Genomic DNA, 14,956 nt, shown 5'->3' with positions numbered 1-14,956 from the left:
TGTTGTGAGAAAGAGATAGTCATTTGTAAAAAAATAAGGTAAGTACATAATGTTTATGGAGAAGGAAGTGCAATGGGAAATTTTTTTTTAATTCACTGGCCACTTCCCACCAATGCAGTGTGACCTTAAAATAAAGCTTTTGTTTTTCTTTATACATGTAGTAATTTATACAGGAAAAGTGGATATGCAAATTATAGAAAATTCTAAATTGAGAGAAATTTGCAATTTCTGAATTCAGAATTTATCAGAATTTTGAAATTTTGACTTTTGAAGAATATTCGGAAATAAACTTGCTTGGAAAATATTTGCTCTCCATCAGAAAATTCTACTTAGTAAATTACAAATTTCAGAGATGCTGTAAGTCTTAGTTTTAATTTTATTTCTGACTTTATTAGAATTTAAAAAAATAGACTACAGTTTTCATACATCTTTTTTTTAACACGTCGGCCATTTCCCACGGAGGCAAGGGCGACCTTAAAAGAAAGAAAAAAACCTAAAATGGAAGGAAGAAACTTTCATCATCATTCAGCACTTTCACAGTCACTCATATATAATCATTATCTTTGCAGAGGCACTCAGATATGACAGTTTAAATGTTTTCATACATGACTACATTATTTCTATAACGTCTTTTGTTATTTGATATTTTACTAATATTGTTTTTTTGTCTCTCTTAGACTTGCTATTGGATCTCAGGAGAACAATATAAGACTTCTGAATTTTGGAAGTGAGATACCTTTGCACACGCAACTAATTTGGCAGAATATTAAAGGAAAGATCTTGTCCGTGAGTAATTGTTTCTGTACTATGTACCATTATAGATAATGGATCAATTAATGTTGCGTATCATAGCACTATTTAGATTTTTGTTCTTGTCATAAATTGACTTAGTTCTCTCATTATATTTCCAACTTAATATAAGTCTTCAGACTTAATATAATTAATTTATTTTTTTTATTAGCACACTGGCTGATTCCCACCAAGGCAGGGTGGCCCGAAAAAGAAAAACTTTCACCATCATTCACTCCATCACTGTCTTGCCAGAAGGGTGCTTTACACTACAGTTTTTAAACTGCAACATTAACACCCCTCCTATTTTTCCCATATTTTCTTCAGTCCACATATTGCATTTTCATGTACAGTGCCAGTTTTCAGGAATTTAACCTGTATGTAATGCAAAAATCTACCATAATCAATGAAAAAGTTCTCCTTTTTATGACTGAACAAAAGTATTTCTTAATATCTTTTTTCCTGCTCAAAAAAGCCTATATATAATATTTTACTATGTATTTTTCTTTTTGCTCTTCAAAATTACTTTTACAAGATGAAAATTTTCCCCCTAAAGCTTTCATGGCACCCGGCTCATGAGGGTTGGTTACTCTTTGGCACGGGATCGGGTCAAGTAGGATGGGCAGATGTGTCAAGTGGACGAGTGACGACATTTGCTTACTACCATCAGAAGGCAGTGTATAAAGTTGAGTGGGGACCTTCGGTCTGTCCTCAGCAAACGGGTTAGTTTAGAGTGAAGATTGTTTTAATTTGTAATATAACTAAAATTGTGCATATCTTCAAGTAAAATCAAACTAATTTTGATGTATAACCCTTTAAAATATAAACAAAAATTGTATATAATGTATAGTTTTCAAGGAAGTTCTTGATGCATGTTGAAAATGTAATTTTTTTAATATCTACAATATCTACTTCTACTTACACTTAGGTCACACTACACATCCATGTACAAGCATATATGTATATTTTTTTTTTTTCAACAAGTCGGTCGTCTCCCACCGAGGCAGGGTGACCCAAAAAAAAAAAAAGAAATAAAATCCCCAAAAAGAAAAAACTTTCATCATTCAACACTTTCACCACACTCACACATTATCACTTTTTTTGCAGAGGTGCTCAGAATACAACAGTCTAGAAGCATACACATATAAAGATACACAACATATCCCTCCAAACTGCCAATATCCCAAACCCCTCCTTTAAAGTGCAGGCATTGTACTTCCCATTTCCAGGACTCAAGTCCGACTATATGAAAATAACCGGTTTCCCTGAATCCCTTCACTAAATATTACCCTGCTCACACTCCAACAGATCGTCAGGTCCCAAGTACCATTCGTCTCCATTCACTCCTATCTAACACGCTCACGCACGCTTGCTGGAAGTCCAAGCCCCTTACCCACAAAACCTCCTTTACCCCCTCTCTCCAACCCTTTCGAGGACGACCCCTACCCCGCCTTCCTTCCCCTATAGATTTATATGCTTTCCATGTCATTCTACTTTGATCCATTCTCTCTAAATGACCAAACCACCTCAACAACCCCTCCTCTGCCCTCTGACTAATACTTTTATTAACTCCACACCTTCTCCTAATTTCCACACTCCGAATTTTCTGCATAATATTTACACCACACATTGCCCTTAAACAGGACATCTCCACTGCCTCCAACCGTCTCCTCGCTGCTGCATTTACCACCCAAGCTTCACACCCATATAAGAGTGTTGGTACTACTATACTTTCATACATACCCTTCTTTGCCTCCATAGATAACGTTTTTTGACTCCACATATACCTCAACGCACCACTCACCTTTTTTCCCTCATCAATTCTATGATTAACCCTTTCAGGGTCCAAGGCCCAAATCTGGAGTCACGCACCAGTGTCCAAGAATTTTAAAAAAAAAAAATTGTTATTTTTTCTTCTGAAATCGTAGAGAATCTTTTTGTGAAGGTAATAAAACAAAAAGTACGAAATTTGGTGGAAAATTGACGAAATTATGCTCTCGCGAATTTTGATGTGTCAGCGATATTTACGAATCGGCGATTTTGCCGACTTTGACTCCCATTTTAGGCCAATTACATTATTCCAATCAACCAAATTCTTAGCCATTTCACTAGTATTACTTCTATTCTATCGATTGAGCACAAGAAATCGCCAAGTCAACTGTTTCAACTGCAAAATAAAGTGATCAGAAATTGTTAATTTGGCCAATTTAACACAAAGTTCAAAATATTCCAATTTCAAAATAGGGTCCAGAATGAACAATGTAGGCATTCCTGGCACTAAACTAACATTTCCTCTGTTCATTAGTTATGTTTTGAGGCTTTACAAATAAATTCCATTTTGATTTTTTATTCACATAATGAATTTTTATTCACACCAAAAAATAGAAGATTTACTGTTATGCAATACTGTAATAATTGTATAAATATCATCACCATATTTGTGAATGTATATTAGACCCACCAGCTGACGTGTATTAGATGTGTGAGGTCGTTTGTTTACTCATGAATATCGGCAAAAATTTAACATTTCTGCTACTTTGAGCTCAGTTTCAAGCCATTTCCAGTGCTAAAACCAGTCAAAGTCATCTCTATTTCTGTAATATGTCTTCCATTCTATCAAACGAGACCAAGAAATCGCAAATACAACTATAAAAAACATACGAAAAAACACTGCAAAGTTGCTGTTTTAATCGAAAAATCATGATTTCATTTTTTTTCTCTCATTATACACAGTGTGCTGCAGGATCTGTTTTATGTGGTGCACACATACCACATAGATGTATTCTCTCATATCTAGGCCCAAATGTACCACTCACAGTTTATCAGAGTGAGCTGAGCTCATGGCGTAGATCTACGGTTTGGACCCTGAACGTAAAGCCGTAGATCTACGGGACGGACCCTGAAAGGGTTAACCTCATCCTTCATAAATCCATCCGCCGACACGTCAACTCCCAAGTATCTGAAAACATTCACTTCTTCCATACTCCTCCTCCCCAATTTGATATCCAATTTTTCTTTATCCAAATCATTTGACACCCTCATCACCTTACTCTTTTCTATGTTCACTTTCAACTTTCTACCTTTACACACATTCCCAAACTCATCCACTAACCTTTGCAATTTTTCTTTAGAATCTCCCATAAGCACAGTATCATCAGCAAAAAGTAACTGTGTCAATTCCCATTTTGAATTTGATTCCCCATAATTTAATCCCACCCCTCTCCCAAACACCCTAGCATTTACTTCCTTTACAACCCCATCTATAAATATATTAAACAACCATGGTGACATTACACATCCCTGTCTAAGACCTACTTTTACCGGGAAGTAGTCTCCCTCTCTTCTACACACCCTAACCTGAGCCTCACTATCCTCATAAAAACTCTTTACAGCATTTAATAACTTACCACCTATTCCATATACTTGCAACATCTGCCACATTGCTCCTCTATCCACTCTATCATATGCCTTTTCTAAATCCATAAATGCAATAAAAACTTCCCTATCTTTATCTAAATACTGTTCACATATATGCTTCAATGTAAACACCTGATCTACACATCCCCTACCCACTCTGAAACCTCCTTGCTCATCCGCAATCCTACATTCTGTCTTACCTCTAATTCTTTCAATTATAACCCTACCGTACACTTTTCCTGGTATACTCAGTAAGCTTATTCCTCTATAATTTTTACAGTCTCTTTTGTCCCCTTTTCCTTTATATAAAGGGACTATACATGCTCTCTGCCAATCCCTAGGTACCTTCCCCTCTTTCATACATTTATTAAACAAAAGTACCAACCACTCCAACACTATATCCCCCCCTGCTTTTAACATTTCTGTCATGATCCCATCAGTTCCAGCTGCTTTACCCCCTTTCATTTTACGTAATGCCTCACGTACCTCCCCCACACTTACATTCTGCACTTCTTCACTCCTAAAAGATGGTATACCTCCCTGACCAGTGCATGAAATTACTGCCTCTGTTTCTTCCTTAACATTTAAAAGTTCCTCAAAATATTCTCGCCATCTACCCAATACCTCCATCTCCCCATCTACTAACTCCCCTACTCTGTTTTTAACTGACAAATCCATATTTTCCGTAGGCTTTCTTAACTTGTTTAACTCACTCCAAAATTTTTTCTTATTTTCATTAAAATTTCTTGACAGTGCCTCTCCCACTCTATCATCTGCTCTCCTTTTGCACTCTCTCACCACTCTCTTCACCTTTCTTTTACTCTCCATATACTCTGCTCTTCTTATAACACTTCTGCTTTGTAAAAACCTCTCATAAGCTACCTTTTTCTCTTTTATCACACCCTTTACTTCATCATTCCACCAATCACTCCTCTTTCCTCCTGCCCCCACCCTCCTATAACCACAAACTTCTGCCCCACATTCTAATACTGCATTTTTAAAACTATTCCAACCCTCTTCAACCCCCCCACTACTCATCTTTGCACTAGCCCACCTTTCTGCCAATAGTCGCTTATATCTCACCCGAACTTCCTCCTCCCTTAGTTTATACACTTTCACCTCCCTCTTACTTGTTGTTGCCACCTTCCTCTTTTCCCATCTACCTCTTACTCTAACTGTAGCTACAACTAAATAATGATCCGATATATCAGTTGCCCCTCTATAAACATGTACATCCTGGAGCCTACCCATCAACCTTTTATCCACCAATACATAATCTAATAAACTACTTTCATTACGTGCTACAAATTACCTTGTATATTTATTTATCCTCTTTTTCATAAAATATGTATTACTTATTACCAAATTTCTTTCTACACATAGCTCAATTAAAGGCTCCCCATTTACATTTACCCCTGGCACCCCAAATTTACCTACTACTCCTTCCATAACATTTTTACCCACTTTAGCATTGAAATCCCCAACCACTATTACTCTCACACTTGATTCAAAACTCCCTACGCATTCACTCAACATTTCCCAAAATCTCTCTCTCTCCTCTACACTTCTCTCTTCTCCAGGTGCATACACGCTTATTATAACCCACTTTTCACATCCAATCTTTATTTTACTCCACATAATCCTTGAATTAATACATTTATAGTCCCTCTTTTCCTGCCATAGCTTATCCTTCAACATTATTGCTACTCCTTCTTTAGCTCTAACTCTATTTGAAACCCCTGACCTAATCCCATTTATTCCTCTCCACTGAAACTCTCCCACCCCCTTCAGCTTTGTTTCACTTAAAGCCAGGACATCCAGCTTCTTCTCATTCATAACATCCACAATCATCTCTTTCTTATCATCTGCACAACATCCATGCACATTCAGACTTCCCACTTTGACAATTTTCTTCTTCTTATTCTTTTTAGTAATCTTTACAGGAAAAGGGGTTACTAGCCCATTGTTCCCGGCATTTTAGTTGACTTTTACAACACGCATGGCTTACGGAGGAAAGATTCTTATTCCACTTCCCCATGGATATAAAAGGAAAATTAATAAGACCAAGAACTATTAAGATAAAATCAAAGAAAACTCAGATGAGTGTGTATAAATAAATGTGTACATGTATGTGTAGTGTGACCTAAGTGTAAGTAGAAGTAGCAAGACATGCCTGTAATCTTGCATATTTATGAGACAGACAAAAGACATCAGCAATCCTACCATCATGTAAAACAATCACAGGCTTCGTTTTACACTCACTTGGCAGGACGGTAGTACCTCCCTGGGTGGTTGCTGTCTACCAACCTACTACCTATATAAAAACAATAAAAACTTCCCTACCTTTATCTAAATACTGTTCACATATATGCTTCAATGTAAACACTTGATCTACACATCCCCTACCCACTTTGAAACCTCCTTGCTCATCCGCAATCCTACATTCTGTCTTACCTCTAATTCTTTCAATTATAACCCTACCGTACACTTTTTTTGGTATACTCAGTAAGCTTATTCCTCTATAATTTTTACAGTCTCTTTTGTCCCCTTTCCCTTTATATAAAGGGACTATACATGTTCTCTGCCAATCCCTAGGTACCTTCTCCTCTTTCATACATTTATTAAACAAAAGTACCAACCACTCCAACACTATATCCCCCCCTGCTTTTAACATTTCTGTCATGATCCCATCAGTTCCAGCTGCTTTACCCCCTTTCATTCTATGTAATGCCTCACGTACCTCCCCCACACTTACATTCTGCTCTTCTTCACTCCTAAAAGATGGTATACCTCCCTGACCAGTGCATGAAATTACTGCCTCTGTTTCTTCCTTAACATTTAAAAGTTCCTCAAAATATTCTCGCCATCTACCTAATACCTCCATCTCCCCATCTACTAACTCCCCTACTCTGTTTTTAACTGACAAATCCATACTTTCCCTAGGCTTTCTTAACTTGTTTAACTCCAAAAATTTTTCTTATTTTCATTAAAATTTCTTGACAGTGCCTCTCCCACTCTATCATCTGCTCTCCTTTTGCACTCTCTTTACCTTTCTTTTACTCTCCATATACTCTGCTCTTCTTATAACACATATATGTTATAAATAATAATAGTACATGTTAATATTAATAACATTTATAATAATAATTATAATAAATGTTATTCATAATATACTATTATTATTTATAACATATATGTTAGTAAATATCACTGCATCTATCACTGCCTCTACCACTGTCTCACCCACTGCCTCTACCACTGCCTCTACCACTGCCTCTACCACTGCCTCTACCACTGCCTCAACTGCCACCCTTCTTCGGTGGGATATGGCCAGTGCGTTGAAAGAAGAATCTACCGTATTTTTATGTAAAAGTTTCAGAACTGAGTTTGTGGTAACTGATTATACCGTAGTATTAATTTACCATGTAATATTATATCATTAATGAAAAGATGTATTTATTATCAGATATCCTTGATATCTGTCCAAGTCAGACTAAACACTGTAAATAAGTTTCATTCTCCTGTATGTGGGTTATTAGTGTATTGTTCCAGTTAAGGTATTGTGCCTTTTAATTCTTTATTTAAATATTACATGGTAGATTATACCCTGAAGGGGAAACAATTTTTTTTCCTTAAGGTTTTCATTTGTAACTTGAAAGGACTCATTTAACCTGCTTCAAATTTTACACACTGATGTATTGTAATTATGGGAAGGTTCATGGAACTATTCTGACTGGCTGGTCAATCTTTAATGGCTGATGAATCTCATGAAAAGGTTGGTACCTTTTGGATTTAGATTGTGTAGGACCAAATTTTCCAATTAATTAACGTGCCTAATAAATTTAAAATTGTTGGATCCTCTGTGATAACAAGGAATGCAACTTGTGGTAGACTTCAGACTGTTAGTGCAAGTAAGTTTTTTGCAAAACAAGCTTTGTATTAATTTTGTGTTGTGCAAGTCTTAATTTTCCAGTTTTTTAAAACACATTGGTTTGTGAGCAATAACTGGAGGAGAACTATGCTGATCTGCTTTATACCTTTACACTTGCTTGGCAGGATGGTAGTACCTCCGTGAGTGGTTGCTGTCTACCAGCCTACTACCTAGATCCTACTTACAGGTTTATATTGATTGTTCACTGTCTAGGTGCCAATTTGCCAGTTTTATTGAATTGGAAAAATTTGAAATACAGTGGACCCCGCCTTACGATATTAATTCATTCCAGAAGTCTGTTCGGGTGCCGTTACCGAACGAATTTGTTCCCATAAGGAATATTGTACATTAGATTAGTCCGTTTCAGACCCCCAAAAATACACATACAAAAGCACTTACAAAAATACAAAAACTGTCATATGACAGTTGATGAATGCCACATCTGAATGGCTTCAGACTTAGTTCTGGTTTATTTTTGAATATTGATCTCTGCAGTAACTAGAGAATGCCTTTTACTTATTGGAAGATTCAGAGTAGTTTTGGGCAGCGTAGGTGCCAGTTTTCTGTATTTATGAAAAAAAACTGGGATTTTAGTTTCCATGTGATTACTTGTGAATCCTTCTTTCAATTGACTTTACACCTTTAAATGCTGTTATTTAGCTACACTAGAAACTCATGCTGTGCTCTGTACTACGTATTCCTTTTGTGTGTATCGAGATATAAAGGGCTGAGCTTGTTGGACACGGGAATACCTCTTTTGGATTGTGCGGTGACTAAAACACTTCTTTTTCTGGGTGCAACTGGGAGTGGAAGAATTTTAACATAAAGCTGCATGTGATTAGCATGATGCAGTTATTTGTTTGCAGACAAAGATGAGTGGCATTATGATGATGATTTTCCAAAATTGTTTTACAGGGCTAGCGGATAATTGGTGTGCTTATTCATTTGGAGATAGGGAAATTGTAATACGCAATTCATCTGACCCCATGGCAGGTATGTTAATAAAGTAGTTATGTGCTTTGTACTCTCTTAGCAGAACTGATTTTACTGTATTAAAATTTATCTTTAAAAAATCTTATCAGTTAAATTCCTCAGTCTTCTGCATTCCTAAGATCACCAAAAATATTTTTGTTTTCCTCACCCACTCTCTCCCACCAAGGCAGGGAAAGGAGACATTCATATCTATGATAAAATATTACTTTTGTATATTGTCTGAAACTCTTAAGTAATAGCTTATAAAATTGTCTGAAATATTCTTTATAAATCTGAAAATAAATTTTGGTAATGCTTGTCATATTTATACAAACTGTATCTTCTGTAAGTTGTTGTTATGATTAATTTTCAATTACTTGCAACTCATAAATTTTTAACCCCTTAGCTATTTGTATTAGGACCTCTACATTAAAGTTTGTTTTTGATATGATGAAGCATGTTAATTAGAATAATACAGACATACTATTAAAAATTATGAATAAGTTACATTGTTAAGTCAAAATCTTGTGGTCTGTGAAAACTAAATAGGCTGGTATAAAAACTTGTTGAGCAACCAGATATCTATTATACATATAGAAAACTCTTAAGTATCACACTTGTGGACCATTTTCATCAAAATAGCCTTAAAAATTTACCCATATATTTATTGAAAGAAGAAAAATCTCATTAGAATGCATGGCAGGAAATTAGATTTTCAAATTTCTTGCCAAGTGGCAAATGTACAACTTGCCTTCCATGACTGGTTATTGTCAATTTCATCATGACATCCACAAGGCCCCTCCTTCCTTGTCCCCTCACCATCAACCACATCCACAATGTCTCCTTCCCTGTCCCCTCACCACCAACCACATCCACAAGGCCCCTCCTTTCCTGTCCCCTCACCACCAACCACATCCACAAGGCCCCTCCTTCCCTGTCCCCTCACCACCAACCACATCTACAAGGCCCTTCCTTTCCTGTCTCCTCACTACCAACCACATACACAAGGCTCCTCCTTCCCTGTCTTCTCGTCACCAGCCACCTACCTGCTATTAAGGCCTAGCTTTGGGCAATATTTTTATCCCCAGAAACGGGGAGTTGAAACACTATAGCATGAGTTCTGGTGACCCTGAAAATTCCAACATCACAACTGCCAAACCATGGTAGACAAGCAGAACACTAGAGATGCTACAAACCTTACAAAACAACTACAGCATATTTTATAAACCCTACTATTGCTTAAATTTGTTACTCAGTGTACTGAATATATTGTACTGCAGTGTGAACAGTGGCACAGCTTGTAAGAACATTAATTTTATTGATTCTAAATTTTCATAATTCAAAACATTCTATAATGTAAGAAAATTTTATTACTGCTAATGCATGCTTTAATTGAATACAAGGTAGGAGAATTTTTTTTTTTTTTTTCCTCCAACATGCAGGCTGTCTCCCACCAAGGCAGGGTGACCAAAAAAAGGACACTTTCATCATCATTCACACAATCACTGTGGGAGAATTTTTTTGTTTTTTTAACAAGTCGGCCGTCTCCCACCGAGGCAGGGTGACCCAAAAAGAAAGAAAATCCCCAAAAAGAAAGAAAATCCCCAAAAAGAAAATACTTTCATCATCATTCAACACTTTCACCTCACTCACATGCAATCACTGTTTTTGCAGAGGTGCTCAGACCACAACAGTTTAGAAGCATATATGTATAAAGATTATAGGTAGTAGGTTGGTAGACAGCAACCACCCAGGGAGGTACTACCGTCCTGCCAAGTGAGTGTAAAACGAAGCCTGTGATTGTTTTACATGATGGTAGGATTGCTGATGTCTTTTGTCTGTCTCATAAATATGCAAGATTACAGGCATGTCTTGCTACTTCTACTTACACTTAGGTCACACTACACATACATGTACACATTTATTTATACACACTCATCTGAGTTTTCTTTGATTTTATCTTAATAGTTCTTGGTCTTATTAATTTTCCTTTTATATCCATGGGGAAGTGGAATAAGAATCTTTCCTCCGTAAGCCATGCGTGTTGTAAAAGTCAACTAAAATGCCGGGAACAATGGGCTAGTAACCCCTTTTCCTGTAAAGATTACTAAAAAGAATAAGAAGAAGAAAATTGTCAAAGTGGGAAGTCTGAATGTGCATGGATGTTGTGCAGATGATAAGAAAGAGATGATTGTGGATGTTATGAATGAGAAGAAGCTGGATGTCCTGGCTTTAAGTGAAACAAAGCTGAAGGGGGTGGGAGAGTTTCAGTGGAGAGGAATAAATGGGATTAGGTCAGGGGTTTCAAATAGAGTTAGAGCTAAAGAAGGAGTAGCAATAATGTTGAAGGATAAGCTATGGCAGGAAAAGAGGGACTATAAATGTATTAATTCAAGGATTATGTGGAGTAAAATAAAGATTGGATGTGAAAAGTGGGTTATAATAAGCGTGTATGCACCTGGAGAAGAGAGAAGTGTAGAGGAGAGAGAGAGATTTTGGGAAATGTTGAGTGAATGCGTGGGGAGTTTTGAATCAAGTGTGAGAGTAATGGTGGTTGGGGATTTTAATGCTAAAGTGGGTAAAAATGTTATGGAGGGAGTAGTAGGTAAATTTGGGGTGCCAGGGGTAAATGTAAATGGGGAGCCTTTAATTGAGCTATGTGTAGAAAGAAATTTGGTAATAAGTAATACATATTTTATGAAAAAGAGGATAAATAAATATACAAGGTATGATGTAGCACGTAATGAAAGTAGTTTATTAGATTATGTATTGGTGGATAAAAGGTTGATGGGTAGGCTCCAGGATGTACATGTTTATAGAGGGGCAACTGATATATCGGATCATTATTTAGTTGTAGCTACAGTTAGAGTAAGAGGTAGATGGGAAAAGAGGAAGGTGGCAACAACAAGTAAGAGGGAAGTGAAAGTGTATAAACTAAGGGAGGAGGAAGTTCGGGTGAGATATAAGCGACTATTGGCAGAAAGGTGGGCTAGTGCAAAGATGAGTAGTGGGGGGGTTGAAGAGGGTTGGAATAGTTTTAAAAATGCAGTATTAGAATGTGGGGCAGAAGTTTGTGGTTATAGGAGGGTGGGGGGCAGGAGGAAAGAGGAGTGATTGGTGGAATGATGAAGTAAAGGGTGTGATAAAAGAGAAAAAGGTAGCTTATGAGAGGTTTTTACAAAGCAGAAGTGTTATAAGAAGAGCAGAGTATATGGAGAGTAAAAGAAAGGTAAAGAGAGTGGTGAGAGAGTGCAAAAGGAGAGCAGATGATAGAGTGGGAGAGGCACTGTCAAGAAATTTTAATGAAAATAAGAAAAAATTTTGGAGTGAGTTAAACAAGTTAAGAAAGCCTAGGGAAAATATGGATTTGTCAGTTAAAAACAGAGTAGGGGAGTTAGTAGATGGGGAGATGGAGGTATTGGGTAGATGGCGAGAATATTTTGAGGAACTTTTAAATGTTAAGGAAGAAACAGAGGCAGTAATTTCATGCACTGGTCAGGGAGGTATACCATCTTTTAGGAGTGAAGAAGAGCAGAATGTAAGTGTGGGGGAGGTACGTGAGGCATTACGTAAAATGAAAGGGGGTAAAGCAGCTGGAACTGATGGGATCATGACAGAAATGTTAAAAGCAGGGGGGGATATAGTGTTGGAGTGGTTGGTACTTTTGTTTAATAAATGTATGAAAGAGGGGAAGGTACCTAGGGATTGGCAGAGAGCATGTATAGTCCCTTTATATAAAGGGAAAGGGGACAAAAGAGACTGTAAAAATTATAGAGGAATAAGCTTACTGAGTATACCAGGAAAAGTGTACGGTAGGGTTATAATTGAAAGAATTAGAGGTAAGACAGAATGTAGGATTGCGGATGAGCAAGGAGGTTTTAGAGTGGGTAGGGGATGTGTAGATCAGGTGTTTACATTGAAGCATATATGTGAACAGTATTTAGATAAAGATAGGGAAGTTTTTATTGCATTTATGGATTTAGAAAAGGCATATGATAGAGTGGATAGAGGAGCAATGTGGCAGATGTTGCAAGTATATGGAATAGGTGGTAAGTTATTAAATGCTGTAAAGAGTTTTTATGAGGATAGTGAGGCTCAGGTTAGGGTGTGTAGAAGAGAGGGAGACTACTTCCCGGTAAAAGTAGGTCTTAGACAGGGATGTGTAATGTCACCATGGTTGTTTAATATATTTATAGATGGGGTTGTAAAGGAAGTAAATGCTAGGGTGTTTGGGAGAGGGGTGGGATTAAATTATGGGGAATCAAATTCAAAATGGGAATTGACACAGTTACTTTTTGCTGATGATACTGTGCTTATGGGAGATTCTAAAGAAAAATTGCAAAGGTTAGTGGATGAGTTTGGGAATGTGTGTAAAGGTAGAAAGTTGAAAGTGAACATAGAAAAGAGTAAGGTGATGAGGGTGTCAAATGATTTAGATAAAGAAAAATTGGATATCAAATTGGGGAGGAGGAGTATGGAAGAAGTGAATGTTTTCAGATACTTGGGAGTTGACGTGTCGGCGGATGGATTTATGAAGGATGAGGTTAATCATAGAATTGATGAGGGAAAAAAGGTGAGTGGTGCGTTGAGGTATATGTGGAGTCAAAAAACGTTATCTATGGAGGCAAAGAAGGGAATGTATGAAAGTATAGTAGTACCAACACTCTTATATGGGTGTGAAGCTTGGGTGGTAAATGCAGCAGCGAGGAGACGGTTGGAGGCAGCGGAGATGTCCTGTTTAAGGGCAATGTGTGGTGTAAATATTATGCAGAAAATTCGGAGTGTGGAAATTAGGAGAAGGTGTGGAGTTAATAAAAGTATTAGTCAGAGGGCAGAAGAGGGGTTGTTGAGGTGGTTTGGTCATTTAGAGAGAATGGATCACAGTAGAATGACATGGAAAGCATATAAATCTATAGGGGAAGGAAGGCGGGGTAGGGGTCGTCCTCGAAAGGGTTGGAGAGAGGGGGTAAAGGAGGTTTTGTGGGTAAGGGGCTTGGACTTCCAGCAAGCGTGCGTGAGCGTGTTAGATAGGAGTGAATGGAGACGAATGGTACTTGGGACCTGACGATCTGTTGGAGTGTGAGCAGGGTAATATTTAGTGAAGGGATTCAGGGAAACCGGTTATTTTCATATAGTCGGACTTGAGTCCTGGAAATGGGAAGTACAATGCCTGCACTTTAAAGGAGGGGTTTGGGATATTGGCAGTTTGGAGGGATATGTTGTGTATCTTTATATGTTTATGCTTCTAGACTGTTGTATTCTGAGCACCTCTGCAAAAACAGTGATAATGTGCGAGTGTGGTGAAAGTGTTGAATGATGATGAAAGTATTTTCTTTTTGGGGATTTTCTTTCTTTTTTGGGTCACCCTGCCTCGGTGGGAGACGGCCGACTTGTTGAAAAAAAAAAAAAAAAAAAAAAAAAAAAAAAAAAAAAAAATTTATAAAGATACACAACATATCACTAAATAAGTGACTATTTAGTGTGAATTGACTGCATCAGTAAATACAAGGGTTAAATTGCTGAATACTTTTCAGATTCAATTCGCTTACACAAACTAGCCCAAGAGATGGATGCTGTGAAGATTCCTAAGGATGTTACTGAATTTTCCTTCAGTCCAGACTACAAATATTTGGCAATTGGATCACAAGATGGGTAGGCTGTTTTTGTTATGCATATTTACCCTGGATTCTCCACTGCATGAAGCAAATTTGTAAGAAATTTTCTTCAGACATCATCATAATTACTATATCTCTTTAGAATACAGTGTTATAGAAATAAAAATAATAAATATTGAAGTGCAGGTATGTTTTCTTATGCTTTTCATTATGTTTAAGGATGAAATTGGTT

The 14,956-nt window shown here is 37.1% G+C and overlaps 1 protein-coding gene across 2 annotated transcripts in view; it reads left to right on the top strand.

The window, feature by feature from the left end:
- The window catches only part of LOC128693542 (gem-associated protein 5), a 73,605-nt gene that overhangs the window by 26,675 nt on the left and 31,974 nt on the right, over positions 1 to 14,956 (top strand). For both annotated transcript variants that reach the window (XM_053783274.2, XM_053783273.2), the window contains exons 9-12: positions 678 to 786; positions 1,346 to 1,511; positions 9,053 to 9,130; positions 14,644 to 14,761. In XM_053783274.2, coding sequence (XP_053639249.2) covers positions 678 to 786; positions 1,346 to 1,511; positions 9,053 to 9,130; positions 14,644 to 14,761 — 471 coding nt within the window. The remainder of the gene's footprint in view (positions 1 to 677; positions 787 to 1,345; positions 1,512 to 9,052; positions 9,131 to 14,643; positions 14,762 to 14,956) is intronic.

Source organism: Cherax quadricarinatus, unplaced genomic scaffold (genome assembly GCF_038502225.1).
Source record: "Cherax quadricarinatus isolate ZL_2023a unplaced genomic scaffold, ASM3850222v1 Contig345, whole genome shotgun sequence".
Classification (NCBI taxonomy): Eukaryota; Metazoa; Arthropoda; class Malacostraca; order Decapoda; family Parastacidae; genus Cherax; species Cherax quadricarinatus.
This window is presented reverse-complemented; position numbering and strand designations above follow the sequence as displayed.